Here is a 27,435-nt window from a genome sequence, read left to right on the forward strand (position 1 = left end):
TTCAAGGTCTACGTTATAGGTCAGCTATTGACTGAATGACCCAATGGGCAAGGGACTATCAATTGATGCTTTAGGCAAATACCCATTCAATTATCTTGTGAATAAATGCCCATCAAGTGACCCCAAGGGCCAGTAACAATGCAGGCAAGTCCCCATCCTGTGACCCTACAGACAAGTTTCAGTGGTGGATGCAGTGAGCAAATGTCAATCCAGCAGTTCCACATGTTGAAACAGTAGTCCATCAGAAGGTATCTATCCAAGGACTCTATGGATAAGAGTCTGGATAAGTTGGCACCTAGCCATAATTTCTCCTTGATGTACACTGTACATTGATGCTTTGGTCTATGGTGCACAGGAGCACTGTTCAGCATAGAATAGAACAGACAAAGTATTTCAACATTTATTATTCAAATATCGCCTGATCACCCTCAACAAGCCAGAAGAAGAAATGAATGAACGAACATTTTCAGGACAGTTTAACATGTACACAATATCTCCTGGTCTCTGATACCAAAGACCAATCCATTCCAGTGGAAGTAAAAATGAGGCAGGAGTGATAAACATTTGATACTCTGACACTGAAGAATCAAAGTTTCCATGGAAACCCTAAGTTGAGAATTTTAACTTTTTGATTCAGTGCTGGGGATGAATAAATAAAAAGAACTTCAATGCACTGTCTCAGGTGCTTTTATACCAATTCATTAAGGGGAGTTGCTTCAAAGAGGTTGACCGCTTCCTGATTTCTCTCCCAATACCTGATTGGGCAGACAGGTCTTTTTACTAAGCAGCACAGGTTGTCATGCATTTGGCTGATCCAAGTTTCCAATATTATTCCCTCCTTGGAGACCTCATGTCTCTCTTCCTTACAGTGTGCTCTGCAAAGACTCCAGCAGCTAGAGTCAGTTTTTTCTGATGCAATTTTTTTGGTTGCGGTAGATAAGCATCGATGGGTGTAGGGAGTGAAGGCACGAGTTTTCTGTTTCAGTTTCTGGATGAAAAATCACATGGGCCTTGCCTAGGGTTGAAAACTCGGCAAAAAGAAAGCAACAAAAGGCTGAGGGGTGGTAGCAAGAGCAAATAGGCCTCACTGGAGCCAATCACAACACCCAAAATGATGTTCAGAGAGAAAAGTGAATAAATAGCAAGCCAGTGGCCGTTGTCTGCAGGTTGCTTCAGCAAAGACCATTCTGATGCTTCAGCCAATAGTAAGTCCATTCTGCATCTCTGCACACAAGGAGCCAGGTGAGAGTGGGTGATGCTGTTCCAGATGTTTCCGATTGCAGTGAGGGAGGCACATGGAGAAGCAAGTCTTGTTTTCCCAGCAGCAGCAGCAGCCAGCAATGATCAAAGTCATTTACCTGCTCATGCTGGTGGTCAAGAACTCCAGTTACCTGTAACAAAGACAACCTGATCACTAGCCAACAATAACACTGCCCAAACTATAGACAATATCAAGGTCCCACTGCTCTCAAATAAAAACATCTACTAAACCTTTGACTTCACAGTATAGGCAGAAGGCTGCCTCTCCTCTCTGTTTGCTCAGTGTGAGCCATGGTTCAGTTAGTTGCACTCACCTGAGACAGAAGGTGGTTTGTCTCAGTACCACTCCGGAGGCTTTGAATAATCTAGGCCGACCATCGTACTGAGGGCTTGCTAGAAATTTACTCTTGGTTTGAAAGTGCAATAACATTACACAAAGCATTATGAATGTGCTGGAAATAATCAAGTGGACAGGCAGTGGGAAACGGGATTAACTTTCAGGTCTCTGTTTCAGAAATGGAAATGGTTATCAATTCAACAACTTTTAATAAGTGAGAGGGTTGAAGGGCAGAGGATTGGTGTGTTGAGGCCTGGAGGAAACAATGGTTGCATTGGTTACCAAATTGTTGAGCACTTAAAAACTAAGTTCAGCAAACCTGGTACATGCAAACCGATTGCAATAAAGTACCTGCAGTGAATCACAATTGCTTTAATTTCCTCTGTTTAAAAAAGCATGCCAAGAAGCAGTGGCATAGTGGTATTGTCAATGGACCAGTATTCAGAGACCCAGAGTAATGCTCTGGGGACCTGTGTTCAAATCCCACTATGGCAGATGGTGGAATTGGAGTTCAATAAAAATCTTAAAAGTTTACTGATGACCATGAAACCATTGTTGATTGTTGTAAAAACACATCTGGTTTTCTTATTCAGTCTGGTGTACATGTGACTCCAGATCCACAGCTATGTGGTTGACTCCTAAATGCCCTAAGGGATGGTGGATAAATACTGGCCTAGCCAGGAACACACACATCCCAAGCAAGAATAGGAACAAATGTGATGTGATGACCAGTGGGCTACAGAAGATGAGGCTGTCTGTCCATTCAGGGGATGTAAAAGATTCCATGGGATCTTTTGGAAGAACAGAGGAGTTCTCCCTGGCATCCTGCTCAATAATTATTTCTCAATCAGTAAAATGGATTGTCTGTCCATTCTCATTGTGCTGTTTGTGGGAGATTGCTGTATTAAGGTTACAGTTAACACAACTAGGCTGCCATAATTCCTACATTAAATCAGAGACTTCATGAAAAGACTTCAAAGCACATTGGAACATACTGAGGTAATGAAATTTGCTATATAAATTTTCCTTTTTAATGATGCGCTAAACCTCAGTTCTGATCCCCAGTCACCATCACCTCAGTAGGAAAGACACTGGTCCCAATAGATAGGATTTTCCATTCCCTGCTGGCTGAAACAAGACAATCGACATGCAGCTCACAGGCGGGACATCTGGCTTTTCTCTCCAGATAATCCAGTACTATGAGCAGAAAATATCTGGAGACACGGCCCTTATCTTGTGAGGCAGACCAGAAAAAGCTGACAACCGGAATCCTTTTTTGTTTAAAAAGAGGATGCCCCAATCTGATAAAACTTAGGAATGCCCCCAATGAACATGAGGGACCTCTCCCCCAACAGCATAGTGGTTAACGCTACTCCCTCACAGCACCAGGGGCCCAGGTTCAATTTCAGCCTCCACTGTGTGGAGTTTATCTCTGTGTGGGTTTCTTTCGGGTGCTGTGGTTTCTTCCCATAGTCCAAAGATGTGCCGGTAAGGTGGATTGGCCATGTCAAATTACCCTTTAATGTCCTAGAATGTGTAGGTTTGGAAGATTAGCAGAGTAAATGCGTAGGGTTACGGGGATGGGAGATGGGGTGGTAGGCCTGGGTGAGGTACTCTGTCAGAGAGGTGGTGCAGATTCAATAGGCTGAATGGCCTCTTCTGCAGTGTAGTGATTCTATTCTAGGATTCTAAGTGGAGCTTCCCAGCGGGCTCCCTGGCACGGCCCCCAGCCAGGGAGCAATCCCAATGTACTACCTGGCCATGTCCCTCTCCCGCTAGGGGCTATGCTTTCCTGTCCATCTCTGGTGGGTTCCCTTCACCTGGGTGACATTTTTAAAAATCAGTCACACCAGTGAGGAGAGAATTCCAAAGTTGGGAGATGATATGGTGACTAAGTTAATTATATTAAAATGAAGCTCCCAACTGAGGCGGGGAGGGGAGGGGGGGGTGCGGTGGTGGTGGGAGGGGGAAAGAGGTGGAGAGAACCAGAAAATTACATTTCGCTGGCAAAATTCCTGTTTTGAATGTGGTAAGAATTTTGTACTCATATCTCCATTTGCACTCATGGTGAACACAGGCGCAAAATCATGGCAACTGTCCCAGATTCAGGTGTTGGGGCCACAATAGGAAGGGGGAGCAGGGTAAAAAATTAGCTAACGTTCTCACTGCTGGTTCCTATGGGTGACACCACTGATCATAACTTGTGGACATCAGTTACATAAATAGCATCTCCAGATTATTTGGCAATTTGGACAGTGGATGCATTGGTAGCAATCTTTCCAAGAATCCTTAATTTTTGGAAAGTCCCAGAGGGTTGGGAAACTGCCAATCTAACACCTATAATCAAAAAAGGAATAAGCGAGACAAAAAGCTAGTAACTACAGGCCAGTTAGCTTGACTTCTAACATCTTCACTGGGAAGGTGTTAGAGTCCATCATAAAAGATGTAATTGTACAGCATTTAGAAATGCGAAATATAATCAAGCAGAGTCAACATGGCTTCATGAAGGGGAAATCATGCCTGACAAATGTATTAGAATTCTTTGAGATGGTAATGAACAGGATAGATAAAGGGGAAACCAGTAGATGTAATATATTTTGATTTCCAAAAAGTGTTTCATAATGTTCTATATAAAAAGCTGCTTAAGATACGAGCCCATGGTGCTGGGGGTAGTATATTAGCAGGGTAGAGGATTGGCTAACTGGTAAAAGACAAAGTTGGAACAAGAGGTGCATTTTCAGGGCGGTGACCTATAAATAGTGGAGTTCCACAGGGATCCGTCTTGAAGTCACAATTATTTACAATATATATATTAATGATTTGGATGATGGAAGTGAATGTACTACTGCCAAGTTTGTGAATGACAAAAATAGATGGGAAGACAAGTGGTGAGGATGACACAGACAGGTTAGGTGAATGGGCAAAACTGTATAATGTAGGAAAATATGAAGATAATCACATTGATAGGAAAAATAAAGAAGCTAACATTATTTAAATAGAGAAAGACTGCAGAAAGCTGCAGCACAGAGGGATTTGGGGGTCCTCATGCATGCTAGCTTTTTGCAATTTTAGCAGGAAATAAGGAAATCAAATAGAATGTTGGCCTTTATTTCAAAGGGAATGAAGTATAAAAATAGTGAATTGCTAAAACAATACAAGGCACCTGTTAGACCACAGTTGGAATACTGTGAATAATTTTGGTCCTCTTATCCAAGGAAAGATACACTGACATTGGAGGCAGTCCACCGATGGTTCACTAGATTGATCCAGGGTATGGAGGGATTTTTTGAGGACAGGCTGAGTAGGTTGGGCCTGTGCTCATTAGAGTTTAGAAGAATGAGAGATGACTTATTGTAAATGTAGGATTCTCAGGGGCTTTGAAATGTTGAGAGGTTATTTCCCCTTGTGAGAGTGTCTAGGACCAAAGGGAAGAATCTTAGAGTAAGGGATCATTCATTCAAGAAAGAGATGAGGAGGAATTTCTTCTCAGAGCAGTGAATCTGTGGAACTCTTTGCTGCTGAGGGCTGTAGAGACTGGATCATTATGTTCAAGGCTGAGAATGGACAGATTTTTAAATCAGCAAGGGAATCAAAGGTTATGGGGATAATGCAGGAAAAAGGTTTCTGTATCAGTTGGTTGTGAGGGGGGGGGGGGGGTGTCCCTTATCTTGGGAGAAGGTGGGGTTCATTTTTTGAAGAGAAGATTGGGACACATTTTAAAATTAGCATTCTGATCTCTGTGGAGCCAGTATTGCCAGCCGTATCAAGCCCTGCTCTGCCAGAGCGACAGCATGAGCCTCACCTCCAGATTCCCTGTGCACAGAGCACCAGATTATCTGGAGAGAAAAGTCAGCTGTGCAGCTGAAGAGCTGCACATCGGTTTCTTCACTTCGGCCAGCAATCCAAGTGAAAAATCCTGCCCCGTGTCTTATTTTTCAGCAGTATTTCACAGCTACCATCCCTTAGTTCCATCCTAACTCACAAGAGAGCAAGTTCTTTGATGTTTCTCCTATCAAACCCCTTCATAATTTTAAAGACGTCAATCAGGTCACCCCCAGCTTCCTTCTTTCCGGAGAAAGGAGCACCAGCCTGTTTAATCTTTCCTGGTCAGTCTTATCTCTCAGTTCTGGTATCATCCCAAACTCATTCCCATCAGGAAAAAGATACAGAAGTCGGAGGACATGTGCCAACCAACTCAAGAACAGCTTCTTCCTTGCTGCTGTCAGAGTTTTGAATGGACCTATCTTGCATTAAGTTGATCTTTCTCTACACCCTAGTTATGGCTGTTAACACTATGTTCTACATTCTCATTTCCTTCTCTATGCTTTCTGTATAACGTGCAAGAAACAATACTTTTCACTGTATGCTAATACATGTGATAATAAATCGAATCAAATCATCCTTATGAATCTATTCACTCCTACTCTAGTGCTATTTGCTAATATGGAGACCAGAGCTGTATACAGAACTCCAAATGTAGTCCAATCCAAATTCTGAACAACCTTAACACCATTTTGCTTTCATTCAATTCGGCACACATGACCCTTCTTTTTGGTCCTTTGAAGAACCTGTTTAGTAAACAAATGACAGAATGGACAGATCTGCCACTACACTTACACTGGAAGAGCTGTTTCATGACCTGGTAGCAATTATCAAATAAAGCCTTTGGCCTAATGGACTTCCTCTTGCTTTGTTCATCCATGTCGCTGACACGATATAGGATTTTCTCCACTCGATCATCTTCAATAACATGAACCTAAACATTCAATCGACAAAAGAAAGATTCATTAACAAGAGAATTAATCTGGACACAGTCAAGGCACAGGTTTTGAATTTCTTTCTTGGTAGAAGTACCAGTTAGTTATAGCTAACTGGTGAGATTTCCAACCAAATAGCCTCATCCAAATGTTGCAGTTGGACTTTGCACAGGCACCAGAGATCCCCTAAAATTAGGCCCTGATGTGATCAGGACCAGTGCTGTCCAACAGGCATTGTTAACAACACTCGGTATGTTTATAACCAAATATTTTGGTCCAATGGAAAGAATCTTGGACACAACACAGATACACATACTTCACACGTATATTTACTTAACACACACCAACATTCAACAAGCAAGGATATAAAATACTCAATGTCCCTAAAATACTCACCTGTTCTTACTGCTTTAACAACAAAGTAAACACCATGTGTATTTTAGCATTAAGTTTACGTGCTTAATTTACTTATCAGAAATGCAGTTAATCACAACCAAATTCCCACATGTGGTCTGTGGCCAATGTACTGAATAAAACTAATCTTGAGGCCTCAGCTCTATCACCATCAATGTGTTACACACAATCTACATCCCGGGAATCACCGCTGACCAGAACTGGACTTGTAAATGCCGAAGCTACTAGGGCAGGTCAGAGGCTGGATATTCTTCAGTGAGAGTGTTCACTGCCTCATTCAAGCCCCTGTCCCACAGATAAGCTGTGATGGAATACTCTTCACTTGCTCCCTGCACTCAACAGGCTCGAGACCATGCAGGCCAAAGCAGTCTGCTTGTATTTTTTAAAAAATATATTCTTTCCCAGATATCAGCATCACTAGCTAGGCCAGAATTTATTGCTTATTCTTAATTCCCTCAAGGTGCTGATGCAAGTTGCCTCTTGAACCATTGTAGTCAATGTGGTGCAGGTGCATCCAAAGTGGAGGAGCAGTGGACCAGTGATATTGTCACTTGACTAGTAATCCAGAGACCCAGGATAATGCTCTGGGGACCTTGGTTCAAATCCCACCATTGAATCCAATAAAGAAATACGGAATTATAATAACAATGAAACCACTCAATTGTTGTAAAACCCACCAGGTTCACTATGTCCTTTAGAGAAGGAAATCTGCCGTCCTTACCTGGCCTGACTCACATGTGACTCGAGACCCACAACAATGTGGCTGACTCTTAACTGAAATGGCCCCAGGAAACCTCTGTTGTATCCAAATGCGACAAAACTTACAACAAGGAATGAAACCAGATAGACCACCTAGCATCAACCTTGGCACTGGAAGTGATAAGTGCAAACTCAATCCTATCAGCTCTGCCCCATCGGCAGAAATGACCCAACAGGGAATACCTATGCCTCAGACTGCAGCAGTTCAAGAAAGCAGTTCACCATCACCTTCTCAAGAACAATTAAGGATGGGCAATGAATGCTAGTCTAGCCAATGATGCCCACATCCCTTGAATGAATAAAAAAATTGTTAGGATGGGTGTTCCAGGAGTTTGTTGGTCATGTACCAGTGATAGGCATTATAGATCGAAGTCAAAATGGCATGTGGCTTGGAACTTGCAGTTAATACAGTTCCCTTGCATCTGCTACCCTTGTCCTTCCAAGTGGTAGAGGTCACAGGTTTGAAGGTGCTATCAAAGGAGCTTTGTTGAGTTGCTGCTGTGCGTAGATGATGCTATGCATCAGCGGTGGAGGGAGTGAATGTTGAAGATGGTGGACAGGATGCCAAACAGGCTACTTTGTCCTGGATGGTGACCAGCTTCTCGAGTTGGAGCTGCACCCATCCAGGCTAGTGAAGAGTATTCCATCACACTTCTGATTTGTGCCTTGTAGATGGTGAACAGGCTTTGAGGAGTCAGGGAATGAGTTATACACCACAGGATTTCCAGCCTCTGACCTGAGCTTGTAGCCACAGTATTTATTTGGCTAGTCCAACTCAGTTTCTGGTTAATAGTAACCTACAGTGGGGGGGCTCAGCGATGATATTGCCAAAGGGAGGTTTTGTGGAAAATCTTCCAGCACTACTCATTTAGTTTGGTTGCTCATTTTATCAAAACAATACACTTTCCAACTGAAAATCATCCATTAGTCAGGATTTGTCACCTGGAGGAAGGCCAGAAAAGGTTTGCCCTCAAATCCATGTTATTGTCTGCCCCCTAGTTTACTCCCTCATCTATCAAAAATCTTGCCTAACTTGGCTTTGAATAAATTCACTGACCCAGTCTGCATTGCTCTCTGGGGAAGGGAATTCCACAGACTAACCAGGCTCAGGAGAGAAAAATTCTCCTGATCTTTGTCTTACACTGTGGACCTCTCAATCTTAAACAGTGTCTCATCTCTTCACCACCATCCCCATTGGCAATGGAGAAGACAATGTCCAGTCATTATCAGGATTACCATACCCAGCTAACCTGTTAACATTCACATTCTTTTCCTTTTCAAAAACACGTTTCCACCTGCCCCGGCCAGCATTCTTAAACCTCACCCATGGCTGTGATTTCCTGATCCTGCTGCTGGGAACAGGGACGGCACAATAGTATACTGGTTAGTACTGCTGCCTCAGTGCCAGGGACCAGGATTTGATTCTGGCCTTCAGTGACTGACTGTGTGGAGTTTGCACATTCTCCCCGTGTCTGTGTGGGTTTCCTGTGTTCCAGTTTCCTCCTATAGTCCAAAGACGTGTAGGTTAGGTGGATTGGCCAGGCTAATATGACCCTTTATGTCAAGGGAATTAACAGGGTAAATATGGGGATGGGGCCTAAGTGGGATTGTTGCTGGTGCAGGCTCCATGGGCCAAATGGCCTCCTTCTGCACTGTAAGGATTCTATGATTCTAACAGAAGGTGATCAAGGTGCTTGGGCCACAGAAATATTATCCTCCCCCCCCCCCCGCCACCCCACCATACCCCCACACCCTGTGAGACAGAAACTCCAGGTTCAAATCCCACTTGGACTTGCTGGCCACAGGAGTACACATGGTTTGGTTCAAATGGGTGGATAACCAGTCTAATAATGGTGGAGTGATTAAAATCAGAGATACGAGTGACCAGAACTGATGATCATAGATATTTTGGAGGAGATGACAGAATGGCTGTGGAAAGACTGAAAAAACCAGGAATAAAAATGTGAAATCTGAGGCGTTGCCAGACCAGGAGCAACCAATGTAGGTCAGTGAGTATGAAGGTCAACTGGTGCAAGTTAGGACACCAGCAGCAGAGTTTTGGACAGGTTCAGGTGTAGAGAGGTACAAGATATATCTGTCACTCAAGACCATTTGCTGTTTCTGTTCACAAATCACAGGACACCATTTAATGTTCTGAGCAAAACTTACCATTTCTTCCAGCTTCATCCTCAAATAACTGAAAAGTGTGGAAATATCCTCCACGTAAGTTCTGGACGGGTGTTTTTTCGGGAGCACATCGAGGACTGTCTCCAGGACTTGAGAATTGATATAAACCCATAACACTTTCAGGTTTATTTCACTAAAATTTCTGTTTTGCTATGAAAAATAAAGACAGACATGATATACTGGAGGTAAATTGAGCGATGAACATCCAGACCTGTTGTTAATTCACTCGAATTTCTCAACTACCTCACACATGCACATCTGATTGCTTAGTTCCTAGGGACATTGGGATAGCCCGGGGGAGAAAAGCCCAAAGTTTTCTTGCACAGATAAGTGGGAAGAATGACCTCCTTCAGTCCTGCAATGATTCAATGGGTAGAATCTTCCACTCAGTTCAGTGGCAGATGAGGAAGTGGCAGTGATTCCCATTGGAAGAAGAGCTGACCACTCGAGATCTTATGCTGTGCAGCTCATTAAATGTGCATCAACCTGGAGCTTGCTAATTCTCGCAGCGGGGTCAGGCAGGAAATCGCTGTTCCTGCTGTTACCTCCTGGAGGCTGAAGGTCTGAATGCCCCATTTACAGGGCACCCAGTGGATAGCCTATGCTACCCCTTCCACTTTTGCCCACAAGCCCTTCCTTGGTCATCCTCCACACAATTTGCACTGCCGCTGCCTGCCTTCAATCCTAGACTGGGATTTACAGATACTCGCCAAACAGGATAAAGCAGTGACAACTCACCATTAATCATGGAAGATCTATCTCCCCTGGGTACATTACTTATATACAGTCATAAATGCAAACTCTCTCATTTCTCGCCAGTCAGCTATTTAATTTGGTGAGGGAACGTACTTCCAGTGAGATGACCTTTTAATGAGCCTGCAAGAGATGCTCATGCATTGCTAAAGGGCTCGCCTTGTAGTGATCATGGTGTCTGTCTCTTTAAAGATAGTACAGCAGAGGAGGGTCACCTGGCTTGAGACACCAATAAGAACTGAGAGTGAGTGATCACCCCAGAGAGTGGAGTCCTCTCTTGGGCAGAATACATCTGGAAGCCATGTCGGAAGGATGTAAGGCCTAATACAGTTGGGGAGGCTACTCCAGGGCACGGTGACTAACCCCTGTGTATAGTTTTCTTATTAAATTTAAAGCCTGAAGTGTTTTGACAACGCCTAAAAGGCACTACATAACACCCTGACATTGTTCTTTTCAGGAAGTTCAACCTGCCTTTAAAAGTCCCGAGAATGAAATTCCAACAATTCATCCCAATGTCAGGAAACTGATTTTTGGCTTCAAATCCAATTAGGTTTCCTCCAACCACAGCACTTGCAGAGCTGGAGGATTCCCCCCTATGTTTTTATAGACGTCTAAAGCAGCAAAACTGGCTCTCTTCCTGCCCCGAGGGGTCAAATATCCTCCACATAAAACACATTATGAGGCAGGAAGGAAGGCCCAGATAGACTTGTTTATAATCATGTATTGGAAAATGGAGTCCATTTAGTATTTTGTATCCCAAACACTAAACTGTGGGATTAACACCTTTGCCATCCCTCACCTCTACAATACAAATCCAGGATCAGGAGCAAAGGGGATATGGCGCAATAGCCACTGTCCTCTATCTGATCCAGAAGCTTCAGGTTCAAGTCTCACCTCAGAAAGAGCTCCCAATGTGGTCCAAACAGGTTGATAATCAGTCTGATAGTCCCTCCAAATATTCCCCAAGGAGGGGAGGTGGGGAGAAGTGTTTATGAGGATGACAAGCAGCAAGAGGAGAGGATTCCCCCACTTTAATTTAAGATATAATTCAGCAGAGTGGCCAGTTTAAAGAGATAAATAACAGTGATTTGAGAAGGGATCCGTGGGCTGAGCTCACAGTGAGAGGAAGCTGTTCTTCCTCTCTAGTCAGACTGTGATTCAGGGATGAGACATTTTTCAGGGCCTAACTGGAGGGGTTGCAACAGATTTGACCATGACAGCTTCTCCCTAGAAACACAGCACATTACATGTGTGTTTCCCAAGGATGCAGTGATCCAACAGTCTGCAGAGTGTGTGAATTAATTCCCAATAGGTTATTGCCTTAAACATCGAGACTCTGGCAATGCGAGTTTGACTTCTAATGCTTGTATTTATAATCGCACTGTATTATGTTAAACCCTTCAAGTGCACTCAGGACATTAATTATTGAATTAATTTAGTGAATTCAATTAATTCTAGTGATTATTGCTTTGACAATAACAGTGTGGAAGCCCCCTTCACAAAGATGGTCAATCATTTGTAGAGGAGCACAGGTCACAGGCAATGATTATCCCAGCTAAGGAACACAGGGATAGGGAGATGGCAGCCAGTGGCACAGGTGTGAGCTGGCACTTCACAAACTCTCTCACCATCTTGCCTGCCCTTGGGTGATGAGGGCAGGGATATCGGCTCCACAGTGGGCAACTCCAGGTAGTTCTGCTGTTTGAAGCTGAGGGTGATTAGTCGAAAAGTGTCCTTTGACCCTTCTGTTCTAAAGTCAATTGCTCCCTCTCTCTCACTCTCCCCCAGGTAGCAACAGGAGGCGTATTATTCTGCAGGGTGTGGAGGAGCAGAGACTATAGAGGACAAAGCCCTGATTAAAATTTCAGAAGCAGGGCTAGAAAGGGTTCAAGTTGCTAAAGTAGATCAAATCCTATGGTTGGTTAAGGGCAGATCCATTCATTCTCCCCCACCCCCCTCCACTAGCCAAACATACAGCAACTGCAATGAAATTGGACACCCAAAAGACAACAATTTGAAGTGCGCTTAGAATTTGGGAAGTAGTGGTAATGGACTTGTAATCCAGAGGACAATGCTCTGGAGACATGGATTGATACCCCATTATAGTAGCTCAGACTCCGTAATGGTCACCATGACAACTATCAAAAAATGTTGCAAAACCCCATCTGGTTCACTAATATCCTTTTGGGAAAGAGACCTGCCATCCTTACTTGGTCTGGCCTATATGTGATTCCAGACTCTCAACATTGCAGTGGATTCTAAACTTCCTCTAAAATGGCCTAACAAGTCCCTTAGTTCAAGGGTAATTCAGGGTGAACAGTGAATGCCATGAAAGTTTTTTTTTTAAATTAGATATGTTCATTTTCATATGGGTATCTTTGGCAAGGCCAACATTTATTATCAATCCTCAATTGCCCTTGAATTCAGCAGCATTTCAGATGGCTGTCAAGAGTTAACCATATTGATGCTGGTCTGAGGTCACACATAGGATGGCAGATTTCCTTCCCTGGTAAGCATTAGGGAACCATATGGTTTTTGTTTTAACAACAAACTGTTCATTTCAGACTGGTTATTAATGAGTCTCCCATTTGATTCCAGATGTGATGTGTAACTGATGTTCGATTACGACTCATGAATATGGGCCTCGGGATTACTACCCCAGTAACAATACCATTCATTATGCTACTCATTTACAATGTCACTATATACACGTCAGCAGCTGAATTTGTTCTCCAGACTTTATTTCAAAAAGAAACAGTTCTCTTCTTGAAAAGGAAGAGAAAGTATATAAAAACTAAGTCTGTGATCTAGCTCTGTGCACTTCACTATCTCCAGTATAGAATGTCACTCCATTCCTGCTATTTGAAGTCCTGAGCACCAGCTATATTCTTTTAATTAAAGAATACAAATTCAAAGTCAACTTTCTTCTAAACAAATTCAGTCTTTGATTTTGAGACACTTGCCTATCTTAGCTTGCTGGACACTCACCCAGTTCCCTCAGTGTAAGAAGGTTAGTGTGAAAAGGTTGTCCAAAGCTTTAGTACAAGGTTCTGGAGAGGGTGCTGGATGAGAGAAAATAAAGCTGAGAGGACAAGAGTGAAAGACAGACAAACTGGGAGAAAGCCAGAGGCACAGAGAGAGAGAGAGAGAGAGAGAGAGAGAGGGGGAGAGAGAAACATAGAGAGAGAGAGATAGACATACACACACACACACCAACTGGGAAAGAGAGACAGAAACAAGAACTGGGAGAGAGAGAGACACACAGAAAGAAACTAAGAGAGAGAAATAAATTGGGGAAAGAGAGAGAAACAAACTGAGAAAGACAGACACACAAACTGGGATAGAGGGACAGAAACAACTGGGAGAGAGGGAGAGACAAAGAAACAAGCTGGGAGAAAGATAGACAAACTGGGGAGAGAGAGGCAGAAACAAGCAAACATACATATAGGGAGAGAGAAACAAACTGGGGAAAAGAGAGGAAGACAAACTGGGGGAAGTGTTCATGTTGGCCTCTGTTGAATGCAGTCGTACAATTTGTTTTACTGCAAGATTCAAGAGATTTAGTGTTTCTGTTTGAGGACTGTGTTTCTACAAAGAACAAAGAACAACCCAGCATGGGAAACAGGCCCTTCGGCCCAACGAGCCCGCACCACCGCATCATCCTACACCTATTCTACCCTGCGTGTCTACGAATGGAACCCCTAACTTAGCCAGATTCAGGGGAGAATAGTGTCAATGTGGTGAGAGGGAAGGTGTGAACTAAATTTGCCTTGATTATGGTCTGATTTATTGTTTTATCATTTGCCATGTACTTCAGGTCCTCACTAAGTCACCCTATTTGAAGTTGTTTTGCTTTAACATCGTGTATTTAAAAGGGACTGTTTAGTGTTTTGGATTTGTAGCTACGTTTTTGCAACAGGTGTAACTTGGATCACAAGACCAGTGCCTCTCCTGAGCTCTGAACCTTTGCTGACCAACGCCCCCTCCCAGTCTCCCATATGACCACTTACTGACTCTGCCTGTCCCCAGTTCTCCTACCTACTAACCTTTCTGCCCACCAATCCTCCTGCTCTCCACTCCCATCACCTAAGTCATCACTTACAGTGAAGACTCAGGTGATGAGCAGTTAGATGCAGGAAACAACCTATGGAGTGAGAATTGGGAGGGTTGTGGAGGTAAGGTTTGAGCAGCAAGGGGGCAGGAGGTAGTGAGGGGGTGGGTGGTGAGCCAAGCCAGAGTTAGCATAGTTTTGCTACTTCTTAAATTTATTCTATCATAGATGCCATTTGATTTACTAATCCAGGGATTTAGCAATGTATGGTATTTATGCAGGATACAGTATTTTCTTTCCTGATAGAAAAGTCCTATGCAACCTAACATAAGCATTTCCATTGGCTGTCAAATAGGAAAATCTAATTTGCTTAAAATTGTTTCCCTTGAAGATTTCAGGAACACAACAACTGTATATAACAACAGGAATTACTGTATTGTTAAGAAGTCCAAGTTATACATAGGAACAGGAGTGCCAGATGTTGATCAGGGATAGGTGTGTGAATGCTCTAGAGAATGTCAGTATATCATAGGAGGAAGTGTTGAGCATCCTAAATTGTACTAAGATAGACAAGTCCCCAGGGCCGAATGGGTACTATCCCAGGTTACTGCAGGAGACAAAGGAAGAAATAATTGGGGCCTTAACAGATATCTTCATATCCTCTTTAACCACAGGCGAAGTTCCAGAAAACTGAATAATAGCTAATGTTGTTCCTTTAAGAAAGGAAGCAGGGATAATCCAGGAATTTATATTCTGTGAGCCTGACATCAATGTTAGGGAAGCTTTTGGAGAAGATACTGAGGGACAAGATATATGCACAGTGGAAGAAAATGTTAGTCAGTAACATGCAGCATGGTTTTCTATGGAAAGAAAGTCATGTCTCACCAACTTGATTGAGTTGTTTGAAGAGATGGCAAAGATAAGTGATGAGGGAAGGGCTGTGGATGTAGTTTATATGGGCTTTAAGGCATTTAACAAGATTCCATATGGCAGACTGGTACAAAAACCAAAGTCTATGGGATTCAAGGTGGACTGGCTAGATGGATACAGAACTGGCTTAGTTATAGAAAACAGAGTAGCAATGGAAGGGTGTTTTTCAGAGTGGAGATTTGTAGCTAGTGGTGTTCCACAGGGTTAAGTGCTGGGATCACTGTTGTTCGTAGCGTACATAAATGATCTGGAGGAAAGGCATGAGGTCTGATTAGTGAGTTTGTGGATGACATGAAAATTGGAGGAGTTGCTGATAGTGCCTGGGATTGGGCATGGAAACGGCAGACAAATGCAAAGTGGTGCATTTTGGAGGATCAAATTGAGGTGTGAATTATATTGTAAATGGCGGAACCCTTAGGAGCATTAACAGAGGTACCTGGACGTGCAGCTCCACAGTTCCCTAAAAGTGACAACACAGGTGGCCAAGATGATCAAGAAGGCACATGGCATGCTTGCCTTCATCAGCTGGGGCATTGAGTACAAGAGTTGGCAAATCATGTTGCAGCTATATAAAACATTGGTTAGGCCACATTTGGAGTATTGTGAGCAATTTTGGTCACCACACTATCAGAAGGACTTGAAAGCATTGGAGCAGTTCACCAGGATATTGCATGGTCTTGAGGACGTTAGCTAAGAGAAGAGGTTGAATAAACTAGGGACGAAATGTCAATTACAAATGAGCATAGGTTCAAGGTAAGAGGGGGAAAGTTTGAGGGAGAAAGTTTGAGGGAGATATATGGGAAAAGTTTTTCACGCAGTGATGGATGCCTGGAGCGCACTGCCAGAGGTAGTGGTGGAAGCAGGCACATTAGCAACATTTAAGAGGCATTTGGATGGATAAATGAGTAGGGAGGGAATAGAGGAATATGGACTGAGTAAGGCGCAGAAAATTTTTCATTAGTTTTATTAGGGTATCATGATTGGCACAGGCTCGGAGGGCCGAAGGGCCTGTTCCTGTGCTGTACTTTTCTATGTTCTTTGAGCCTGCTCCATCATTTAATGAGATCACAGCTGATCTGTGGCCTCACTCTGTATACCTGCCTTTGGCCCTTAGTAACTTTGCTTAACAAAAATTTAAACAAAACCTTTGTTCAAAGGTTATTTTGTGGCAATTGTCCCTTTAAGGACCCCAGCCATTGAATTTAAAGAGTACCACAGCAAAGTTAACATTTTGCACAAGAGAAGCCATAAAAATAATGGGCATGACAACAGTAACTGTAAGCTGTGGGCAACAGTTTGCCCACCTCCCAGTAATAATAGTGTCAGGTGAAGGCATTCTGGGTCACAATTAGCTCAAGGAAATCAAATTAAATTGGACCAAGATTTTCCAAGTGTGAGGAGGAGGACTGTTCTAACTGAAGCAATATGACAGCGTCTTCAATGACTAGTCAGGAAAGATGAAAAAACCTGCAGGGGAAGATCTATGTGAATCCAGAGGCAGCCCCTCAATTTCTTTTTAAAGAGTAAGACTTATAAGAAAAGACGGATACTGAATTAAAGAGATTGGAAGAACCGGGCATTAGCCAGCCAATTCAGTTACAGAATGGGCAGCACCGGTAGTCCCTATGTTGAAGCCAGACAAGACCATCTGCATTTGTGGAGACTGCAAGTTAATAGTTAACCAGGTTGCCAATTTGGATAAATATCCAATCTTGAATATTGAAGACCTGTCTGTGAAGCTGGCCGGAAGTCAATCTCATAGAAAAGTGGATACCTTCAGTGACTGATATACAAGGACACACACATCCCACTACACACTCCCATCTCTGAATTTACAGCCATTCAGGTAGTAACCTGCCTTCTTGTTTTTGCTTCCAAAGTGAATAACCTCACATTTATCCAAATTATACTGCATCCACCACTGATTTGCCCACTCATCCAACCTGTCCAGATCGTGCTGAAGGATCTCTGCACCCTTGTCACAGTTCACTCTCCCACCCAACTTGGTAACATCTGCAGACTCAGATGTTACATTTTGTTCCTCATCCAAATCATTGATATATATTGTGAATAGCTGGGGTCCTAGCACCGATCCCTGTGGCACCCCACTAGTTACTGCCTGCCAATTTGAAAAGGACCCATTAATTCCTACACTTTGTTTCCTCTCTGCTAACCAGTTTTCTATCCATTTCAACACACTTCCCCCAATCCCACGCACTTTAATCTTGCATGATGATCTATGACGCGGACTTTGTCAAATGCTTTCTGAAAGTTCAAATATACCATGTCTACTGGTTCCCTCTTGTCAATTCTACCAGTTACATCTTCAAAGAATTCCAACAGATTTGTCAAACATGATTTTCCCTTCATAAATCCTTGCTGACTCTGTCTGATCCTGCCACTGCTTCCTAAATGTTCCACTATAAAGTCCTTGATAATGGATTTGAGAATTTCCCCACAACCGATATTAAGCTTACTGGTCTATAATTCGGTTTTCTCTCTACCTCACTTTTTGAATGTTGGAGTGGCATTTGCTACGATCCAATCTGCAAGGACTGGTCCAGAGTCTATAGAATCCTGGAAGATGACCATCAATGCATCCACTATTTCTAGAGCCAATTCCTTAAGTACTCTGGGATGTAAATTATCAGGCTCTGGGAATTTATCCAACTTCAATCCCATCAACTTTCCCAGCATCATTTCTCTACTAATTTTGATCTTCAGTGCTTCCCTCTCACTAAATCTTGCATTCTCAAGATTTGTGGTATCTGGTGTCTTCTTTTGTGAAGACAGAACCAAAGTATGTATTCAGTTGCTCAGCCATTCTTTATCCTATATTGTACATTCCTTCATTCTGTCTGTAGGGGACCTACATTTGTCTTTACGTATCTATAGTGTCAGTCTTTATGTTCCCAGCAAATTTACTTTTGTACTGCATTTTCCCCTCCTTAATAAATCCCTTGGTCCTTTGTTACTGAATTCTAAACTGCTCCCAATCCTCAGACCTATTATTTTTCTTGGTCAATCTGTATGCTTCTTCCTTGGATCGGATACTCTCTCTAATTTGCTCTGTAAGCCACAGATTGGCCCTCTTATCCATTTTGCTTTTGTGCCAGACAGGAATAAACAGTTATTGCAGTTCCCCCATACATTCTGAATGTTTGCCATTGCCTGTCCAAAGTCATCCTTTTAATAACTTTCTCCAATCTATCAAGGCCAACTCACATCTCAGATGCCCCAGAGAGAAGCTTTTAACAGAGTAAAGTGATTGTTGCATTCTTTAAACTTGTTAGTACATTACTGCCTAAGAAATTCTTGTTAACCTGTGATGCCTCTCCATGTGGCGTTGGTGTAGCATGAAATGGACAATGGATCTGAAAAGCCAACATGATGTGTCTCAAGAATCCTCTCGGAAGCCGAAAAACCTATTCCCAAATTGAGAAAGGTTTATCGATAGGTTTTGATGTAAAGAAATTCCACTAGTATTTGTAGGTTAAGTAGGCACTTTACCATTGTTTCTGATCACTGACTGCTGATCTTGGTGAAACAGTCAGGATCTACTGCTGTCCAAATGAGGCATTGGACAGTAATGGATTAGGCTAGTGAGGCAGCTTCTGAAAAGATGAAACCATGAGTGGAATTTTCTTCTCTTGCCTGCCACAGGAATTGTAGGTGGTCAGACGTGGACCATGCAAAGCTTAGTTGACCTTGGGTGGGATTTTCTCTTCTTGGCGGTGAGAAAATCCCACCCTATATTTTGTACAAAAAGTTGAGTTGAGTTACCAAGATGGCTTCATACTTGAGAGCAAGAATAGTCACCCATGTACCAGAAAGAGTGGCTTCTAACTGAATTACACAGTGCTCATCTGGACATATTGAAGATGAAGATGCTGCCAGGATTTATGTCTGGTGGCCTGGCATTGATAATAACATTGAGTGGCATTATGAACAGTGCCAGTTGCGACAAAGTTTGCCTGCTGCAGCCCCACTGTACGCTTAAAAGTGGCCTGGCCGGCCATGGGTACATGTCCATATTGATTATATCGGTCCATTCATGGGCACAATGTTTTTGCTCCTTATTGATGCACATTAAGGTGGATGGAAGTATGTGAGGTGTCACACACAACAGTTGAAAAATTACACTAATGCTTTTTCCATCTATAGAATATCTGAAGTCACAGGGGGCATTTTTGAGCCTGCACTCTGACTGCATTAATGGCGGCACACAAAATCTGGAAAATGCCATTCGCATCAGTGCCGAGCTCTCTTCATTCCACACATAATCCACAAACTGTCAGCTCCCCATTCTTACAACAATAGCCTTCAGAAGAGGACAGAGAGATCCAATCTTTTCCACTTTCATGAGATGTGGGTATTGATGGCGAGGCCAGAATTGGTTACCCATCCCTAATTGCCCTCGAATTCAGTGGCTTACTCAGCCATTTCAGAGCGTATTTAACAGTTAACCACATTGTTGTGAATCTGGAGTCACACGGAGACCAGACCAGGTAAGGATGGCAGATTTCCTTCCCTAACATTAAACAAACAGATGGTTATTTTGCAACAATGATAGTTGATTACCGAGACTCTTTTTTCATTAATTGAATGTAAATTTCACCAGCAGCCAGAGTGGAATTTGAACGTTTCCCTATAGCCTGGGAATCCAATGATATCACCACTACACCACACATTCTATGCCATAGGATAAGATGTGGTAATTCTTCACAGGAATAACAGGGGTGTTGAGTATATGTGCGTGGAATTTGATGAAGGAAAAAATTGGAATCTCCCCAATTTAACTTATGTATCCTTCAGGAACAGCATAAGGTCTAGGTAGCCTCCTCTTCTCCAGTAAAGGACTCTTGCGCTGAGCTCTCTTCATTCTACACATAATGAGACCCTCGGCTAAGCAGCATATGGGATAGAGAGAAAAAATTAACTTGTTGCATTCAAACTTACCATGCAAGTAACATTTATTGTTCTATAAATATCTTCATAGTGGACCTTCACTGCATAGTTAACTGGAAAGTAATCCTTCTATTCAAAACAAACACAGTGAAAAGCAAAACGCTTAAAAGTTAGTTTATTTACTAGTCACAAGCAGTCTTACATTAACACTGCAATGAAGTTATTGTGAAAATCTCAGCTGCCACCCTCCGGGTCCCTGGTGCTGTAAGGCAACAGTGCCAACCATTGTGCCACCATGAATGAACCATTAAACCTGCATGCAAGCCTCTGGTTTATTTTCCAATTCTTCTCAGGACATTACTGTTGCTATCCCGAGCCAGAGATCTTTTTACCTCAGAGCAACCTCCATCCCGCAGCTAGGAACCTGACTTCCCAGTTGTTTCACATCCATTTCTGCTTAGCTAACACGGAACACATTTGCTCTGGGCACTGTCTCCTTGTCATAGGCCGTTTGTGGGAATGCCACATGATTACCTGGGACCCAATCCACACATTCCATCCCAAAGCTGTGGGATCTCAAAACACCCAGCTTACATCTACATAAAACCTGCCTTCAGCTAAACAGCAAATGAGCTGGATCCCTGAACTTCCTGCCTCACAATGAGGAGCACAATTTTTAGAATTCATTTGTTGGACATGAATGTCACTGGTTGAGCCAGCATTTATTACTCATTCCTAGTGCCCCTTGAACTGAGTGGTTTGCTAGGCCACTTCAAAAGGGTAGTTGAGAGTCAACCACATTTTTATGGCTCTGGAGTCACAAGTAGGCCAGAGCAGGCAAAGATGGCAGATTTCTTTCCCTAAAAGATATTGGTGAGCCAGATGTGTTTTTCCAACAATCAACAATGGTTTCATGGTCACCATTAGATTCTTAATTCCAGATATTTTATTGAGTTCAAATTCCACTGTCTGCCATGGTGGGATTTGATCCCAGGTCCCCGGAATATTAACTGAGTTTCTGGATTAATAGTCTAGCAATAATACCCCCCACCTCCCAAGGTTCAAATGACCTGCCAACATTGAGAGAAAGACAGACTCCAACAGTAGGTAAGGAGAAAAGGAGTTGGAAACCAGAGAACTGCACCCCAGCAAGAGTCAGGGTCATCAGGGGATGAGAGAAAAAGATTAGAAAGGGGTTAATGCAAATGGAATGTATTTCCATGGGAGGCTAATGGGTTTGACTGTCTCCTCAGCTGGAGAATTTGGGGGCTAGAAGGTTTATGGAAGCAGTGTGCATGCAAGGATATGCAAAAAATCATTTACCATATATTTGACCCGCTGTCTGTACTGCAATTTACTATGTAGCTCCTCCAAATGAATACACAGAGAATCCACAATGGCAAGAACTCCAAGAAGGCTGAAACCTGTGGGGAAAGAGACAGGAAACAATGTGAAGTTGCACAAAATCTGTGGAAACCTGGCATCAAACACTGGTAATCAAACTGACAACTGCTCAAACCCAATTAATTGTCATCCAGGACAAAGCAGCCCATTTGATTTCTAGCCCTTCCAAAAACATTCAATTCCTCCACTACCGACAAGCAGTGGCAGCCATGTGCATCATCTAGAAGATGCACTGCAGGAACTCACCAAGATTCCTTCAGGTGCACCCATGACCACTGTCATTTAGAAAGAGAAGGGCAGCAGATACCTGCTAACACCACCAGCTGGAGATTCCTCTCCAAGTCATTGACCAACCTGACTTGGAAACATATGACCTCACTCTCACTGGGTCAAAATTCTGGAATTCCCTCCCTAACCGCAGTGTAGGTATACCCAACACCTAAGGGACTGCAGTGGTTCAGGGAGGCAGCACACCACCACCTTCTGAAGGGCAGCTAAGGATGGGGAATAAATGCTGGTTTAGCTAGTGATGCTAAAATGTATTGTAAAATGTATCTGTAAAATGAATTAAAGAATCATCACATTCTGCTTTAAGTTGACTTAACCCAACTTATTCTTGGACTCTCTCATTGTGATACCCATTTGTAGTTTGAACTACTAGTGTTCGAGTTTGGTTGATTATTCCAGATGTTCATCGCTGGGTGTGGAATGTGATATTCACCGACTTCCATTTATTCTTCTGATCCTGATCAACTTTCAAATAATATTCAGAATTTATTTTGACTAACATAACATTTTAAGTAGTCAGTGAGGTTAACCTCTCAACCTCTGCCTTTCCACAATGTAAATCCAAAGGCTGAAGGCAGCTCTCAAAATCTGTTGAATGACCATAAGACCAGACATAGGAGCAGAATTAGGTCACTTGGCCCACTGAGTCTGCTCCACCATTCAATCATAGTTGATATTTTTCTCATCCCCATAACCTCTGACCCCCTTATTAATCAAGAACCTATCTAACTCTGTCTTAAAGACAGTGACCTGGCCTCCACAGCCTTCTGCAGCAAAGAGTTCCACAGATTCACCACTCTCTGGCTGAAGGGATTCTTCCTCATCTGTGTTTTAAAAGGATTGTCCCTTTTGCCTGAGGTTGTGCCCTCTGATTCTAGTTTCCCCTATTAGTGGAAGCATCCTCTCCATGTCCACTCTTTCCAGGCCTCACAATATCCTGTAAGTTTCAATTAAATCCCCCCTCATCCTTCTAAACTCCAAGTACAGACCCAGATTCCTCAACTGTTCCTCATACAGCAAGCTCTTCATTCCAGGGATCATCCTTGTGAAGCTCTTGGAAAGTTGCCTCATGTTCTCTCCTTTTTCACACTCTCAGCTGAAACCTCAATTTATTTGACTAAGATTGCCAGTTTTCTCCTGCAGACCCACACAAATAATTGAATGTCTACGTTGCAAGTGACAGGAACTGTCCTGGAGGCAGCAAGAATTTAAGCTTCATTTCCTGGACACTGCAGCAAGGAAAAACGTCAAAAGTGTGTTAAAAGAAATGATATATTTTTATCCTCCATTTCTGCAAAATATTTAGTTGCTATAATACTGGAGATATTTGTTTGAACAAGGCAGATCATGCAAAGAAATCTTCAGGAATACATCCAGTTGGCAATCAAGGTAGGGTGGGAGGTCACAACTTCAGGCCAGTCTGACAGTTCCAGACCCAGAAAGTCAGCAGTCCAGATACACAGCATTCCTCAATCACTGTTGTTGCTGCAGCCAACCAGCCTAAGGAAGGCCCCAGCTGTTTCCTATGGAGCTGCTCTGGGGCACAGCAGGGGTCTTTCCCCAAGAGGAGCCTAAGCAGAACAAGACATTCATCACAGCTTTCTGGTGATATTGATGTTTTTCCAGTCTAAATTGAAGTATAACCCACAAGACTTTCCAAACCTCTTGAAGATTCTTTGATATTTCTTGTTCACTTGTTTCCTCTGAAAAGCCTGTGAAGTGGTTTTATTATATAGATAATTAAGTTTCTTGATTTAAATGTGCCCTTTAAGTGTGTTTGAAATGTGGGCACTGTCGCTTTGTGCTGGTTTTAGCCTGATTACTCAGCAAACATTTGAGAGAAACACATTTCGCTAGAAATAATGGTGGAAATGATGGTTGATTTTTTTGACTATTCAAAAATTGGCCATGTGATTGATGGTGGAAGAGGCAAGATAAAGGGCAGGATTTTACAGCTGGTGGGTTTTATGGTCCTGCCAAATTTTGCAAAGCCTGATGCATTTTACAGCCGCATCCCCACCATGGCAGGTTGGCAATTCCACCCATTGACTGATGGCAATGCTTGGTCAAATGGGCAGAATGGTGGCAAATGGAGTTCAATCCAGAGAAGTGGGAGGTAATGCAACTGAGGAAGGCATGCAAGCCAAGGGTATACACAATGAATCCTTGGATTCTGGGAAGAGTAAAAACAGAAGATGGAGTACATATCCCACAGATTTCCAAAGAAATTCTGGTGTTGGGAGACTTCTTACTGCAGTTCCCAGAAAGCCAGCAGTCTGGGATATGCACATCTTCAACAAGCCCAAAGGCTGGTTGGCCATTGTAACAACAATGACTGAGGAATGCAATGTATCCAGACTGCTGGATTTCTGGGAACTGCAGTAAGAAGTCTCACAACATCAGGTTAAAGTCCAACAGGTTATTTGGCAGAACTAGCATTCTGAGTCTTAAGCTCCTTCATCAGGTGAGTTCTTTTCTGGGAAACTGTCAGACTGATCTAAGTTGCGACCTCCCAACTCGATTGTTAACACTGATTGCATCTCCCTAAAACAAAGAGGTAAGCAAGATACTTGTCCTTGTTAGCCAAGTTGCTTGATTGATATCCCTTCCACAAAAAGTATTCAATTCCCCCACCAATGTATAGCAAGATGCGCTGCAGCTACTCACCAAGACTCCTTCTACAGCACCTTCCAAACCCACTACCGTTATCACCTAGAAGGACAAGGGCAGCAGACACGTAGAAACACCACCTGGATCTCCCTCTCTAAGCCACTTACCATCCCAACTTGGAAACATATCACCATTCCTTCTCTGTCACTGGTCAAAATCCTGGAATTTCCTCACTAATAACACTGTGGATGTATCTACACCACATGAACTGCAGCAGTTCAACAGGCAGCTCCCTATCACCTTCTGAAGAACAATTAGGGAAGGGCAATAAATGCTGACCTAACTAGCGATATACATCCCAGGAAAAAACATAATTTGGAACTGTATAAAACATAGCTTTGGCCACAGCCGGAATACTGTGTACAGTTCTCGTTACCACACTACAGGAAACATGTGATCACACTCAGCAGGGTATAGAGGAGACCTACAAGGATGTTGCCAGGACTTGAAAATTTTAAGTATGAGACAAGATCGAAAGGTTAGCGTTATTTTCCTTAGAATAGTGGAGACTGAGCGGAGAATGAATTGAAACGTATAAGATTGAGAGAAAGTTAGAGAGAGTGAAGACTGTATTCCCTTGGGCCATAATCAGTCAGCAGAGATTTACGATAGAGGTTGAAAAGGGATTCAAAGGGAAATATTTTCACCCAGTGAGTGGTGGGGATCCAAAACTGAAAGGGTGGTAGAGGTCAGCACTCTCATCTCATTTAAAAAAGCATTTGGCTCTGCACTTGAAGTTCTGTAACCCACAAAGTGGTGGAGTAGGAGCTGGGAAGTGGGATTATGCTGATGACTATATTTAGGATGAGTTGATCCTCTCACAGTGCTGTATCTTCCTATAATACTATGAAATCTAGGCAGCACATGATGAGATTCAGCTGCACCTAGAAAATATTGCCAGGATTCTCTCATCCCACTGCACTAAAAATTAGTGTAGTGGGCCAGATTCTCATGTCAGCTGATTCATGGGGTTCACAAGAATGTTTGTGCCCCACTTGTGCCTCCCAGCGCTGGATTTCTGGCAGCATTCACTCCATGCCGTAACTCGATGGGGAGGCGCAAAGAGCATTCGGAATAAAGTGGATGAGCTGGTGGCGCAGATCAGCACAAATGGACGTGGCTGCAAGGTGACAGGGACTGGGAGCTGAATGTCCAGGGGTATCAAGTGTTTAGGAAGGATAGGCGGGAGGAAAAAGTAGGGGGGGGGGGGTGTAGCTCTGCTGATTAAGGATAGCATCAGGGTGGTAGCAAGGGAGGATACTGGAGCCAAGGAGCAGAACATGGAATCGTTGTGGGTGGAGATTAGGAACAGCAAAGGGAGGAAGATGCTGGTGGGTGTCATCTATAGGCCCCCGAATAATGATCTGGAGGTGGGGCGGGCTGTTAATGCGCAAATAAATGCGGCGTGCAGGAACGGGACGGCCGTAATCATGGGGGATTTCAATCTACATATTGATTGGTCGACCCATGTTGGACACGGTGGGCTCAAGGAGGAGTTCTTGGAATGCTGCCGGGATAGTTTCCTTGAACAGTGTGTGTTGGAGCCGACGAGGGAGCGAGCTATCTTGGATCTGGTGTTATGTAATGAGGCAGGTAGAATTAGGGACCTTGAGGTGAAGGATCCTCTTGGGGAGAGTGATCATTGTATGGAGGAGTTTCTGGTGCAGATGGAGGAGGAGAAAGTGGGTTCCCGGACACGCGTCCTTTGTTTGAACAGAGGGGAGTACGGTAGGATGAGAGAAGAATTGGCAAATGTTGACTGGGGGAGCACGTTGGAAGGTAGGTCTGCTGAGGAGCAGTGGAGGATCTTTAAGGAGATCTTTCTTGGTGCTCAGCAGAAATTTATTCCGATGGTTAAAAAGGACCGTAGGAGGAGAGGTAATAAGCCGTAGATAATGAAGGAGGTGAAGGAAAGTGTTAAATTAAAAGCGGAGGCGTTTACAGTAGCTAAGAGTAGTGGGCGAGAAGAGGATTGGGAGAGGTTTAAATGTCAACAAAGATTGACAAAGAAGTTGATAAAGAAGGGTAGGAGAAACTATGAAGCTGGGCTAGCACTTAATATAAAAAAGGATAGCAAGAGTTTTTATAAATATATAAAAAGGAAGAGGCTGGCTAGGGTGAACGTTGGTCCTTTAGAGGATGAGAAAGGGGACCTAGTGGTAGGGGATGGGGATATGGCTGAGGTCTCGAATAACTTTGTTTCGGTCTTCACGGAGGAAGACGTGAATAATTTGCCGGGTGTTAGCGATGGAAAGGTGGTAGGACTGGAGGATCTCAATGACATTATTGTTACTAGAGAGGCGGTGCTCGACAGACTGGTGGGACTGATTGTGGACAAGTCCCCAGGACCAGATGGAATGCATCCGAGGGTTCTGAAAGAAATGGCGGAGGTGATAGTGGATGCCTTGGTGGTTATTTTCCAAACGTCGCTGGATTCCGGGGAAGTACTGGAAGATTGGAAAGCGGCTAATGTTACGCCGTTGTTTAAGAAGGGTGCCAGGCAAAAGGCAGGGAATTATTCCAGTTAGTTTAACATCTGTTGTAGGTAAAATGTTAGAATCCATCGTCAAGGAGGAAATAGCGAGGCATCTTGAGGGGAATTGCTTGATAGAGCAGACGCAGCACGGTTTCGTTAAGGGGAAGTCGTGTCTGACAAATTTATTGGAGTTCTATGAGGACGTGTCTAGGGTGGTGGATAGAGGAGAGCCGGTGGATGT

The 27,435-nt window shown here is 43.3% G+C and overlaps 1 protein-coding gene across 1 annotated transcript in view; it reads right to left on the reverse strand.

Moving 5' to 3' along the window:
- Nucleotides 1–341: 341 nt before the first annotated feature.
- The window catches only part of il34 (interleukin 34), a 58,403-nt gene continuing 31,309 nt past the window's right edge, over nt 342–27,435 (reverse strand). The window contains exons 3-7 of the mRNA XM_080188149.1: nt 21,680–21,780; nt 20,408–20,485; nt 9,697–9,864; nt 6,215–6,353; nt 342–1,391 (exon numbers count right to left, since the gene is read on the reverse strand). Coding sequence (XP_080044275.1) covers nt 1,375–1,391; nt 6,215–6,353; nt 9,697–9,864; nt 20,408–20,485; nt 21,680–21,780 — 503 coding nt within the window. The 3' untranslated portion in view covers nt 342–1,374. The remainder of the gene's footprint in view (nt 1,392–6,214; nt 6,354–9,696; nt 9,865–20,407; nt 20,486–21,679; nt 21,781–27,435) is intronic.

This window comes from Carcharhinus amblyrhynchos, chromosome 4, assembly GCF_965287045.1.
Source record: "Carcharhinus amblyrhynchos chromosome 4, sCarAmb.v2.hapA, whole genome shotgun sequence".
Lineage (NCBI taxonomy): Eukaryota > Metazoa > Chordata > Chondrichthyes > Carcharhiniformes > Carcharhinidae > Carcharhinus > Carcharhinus amblyrhynchos.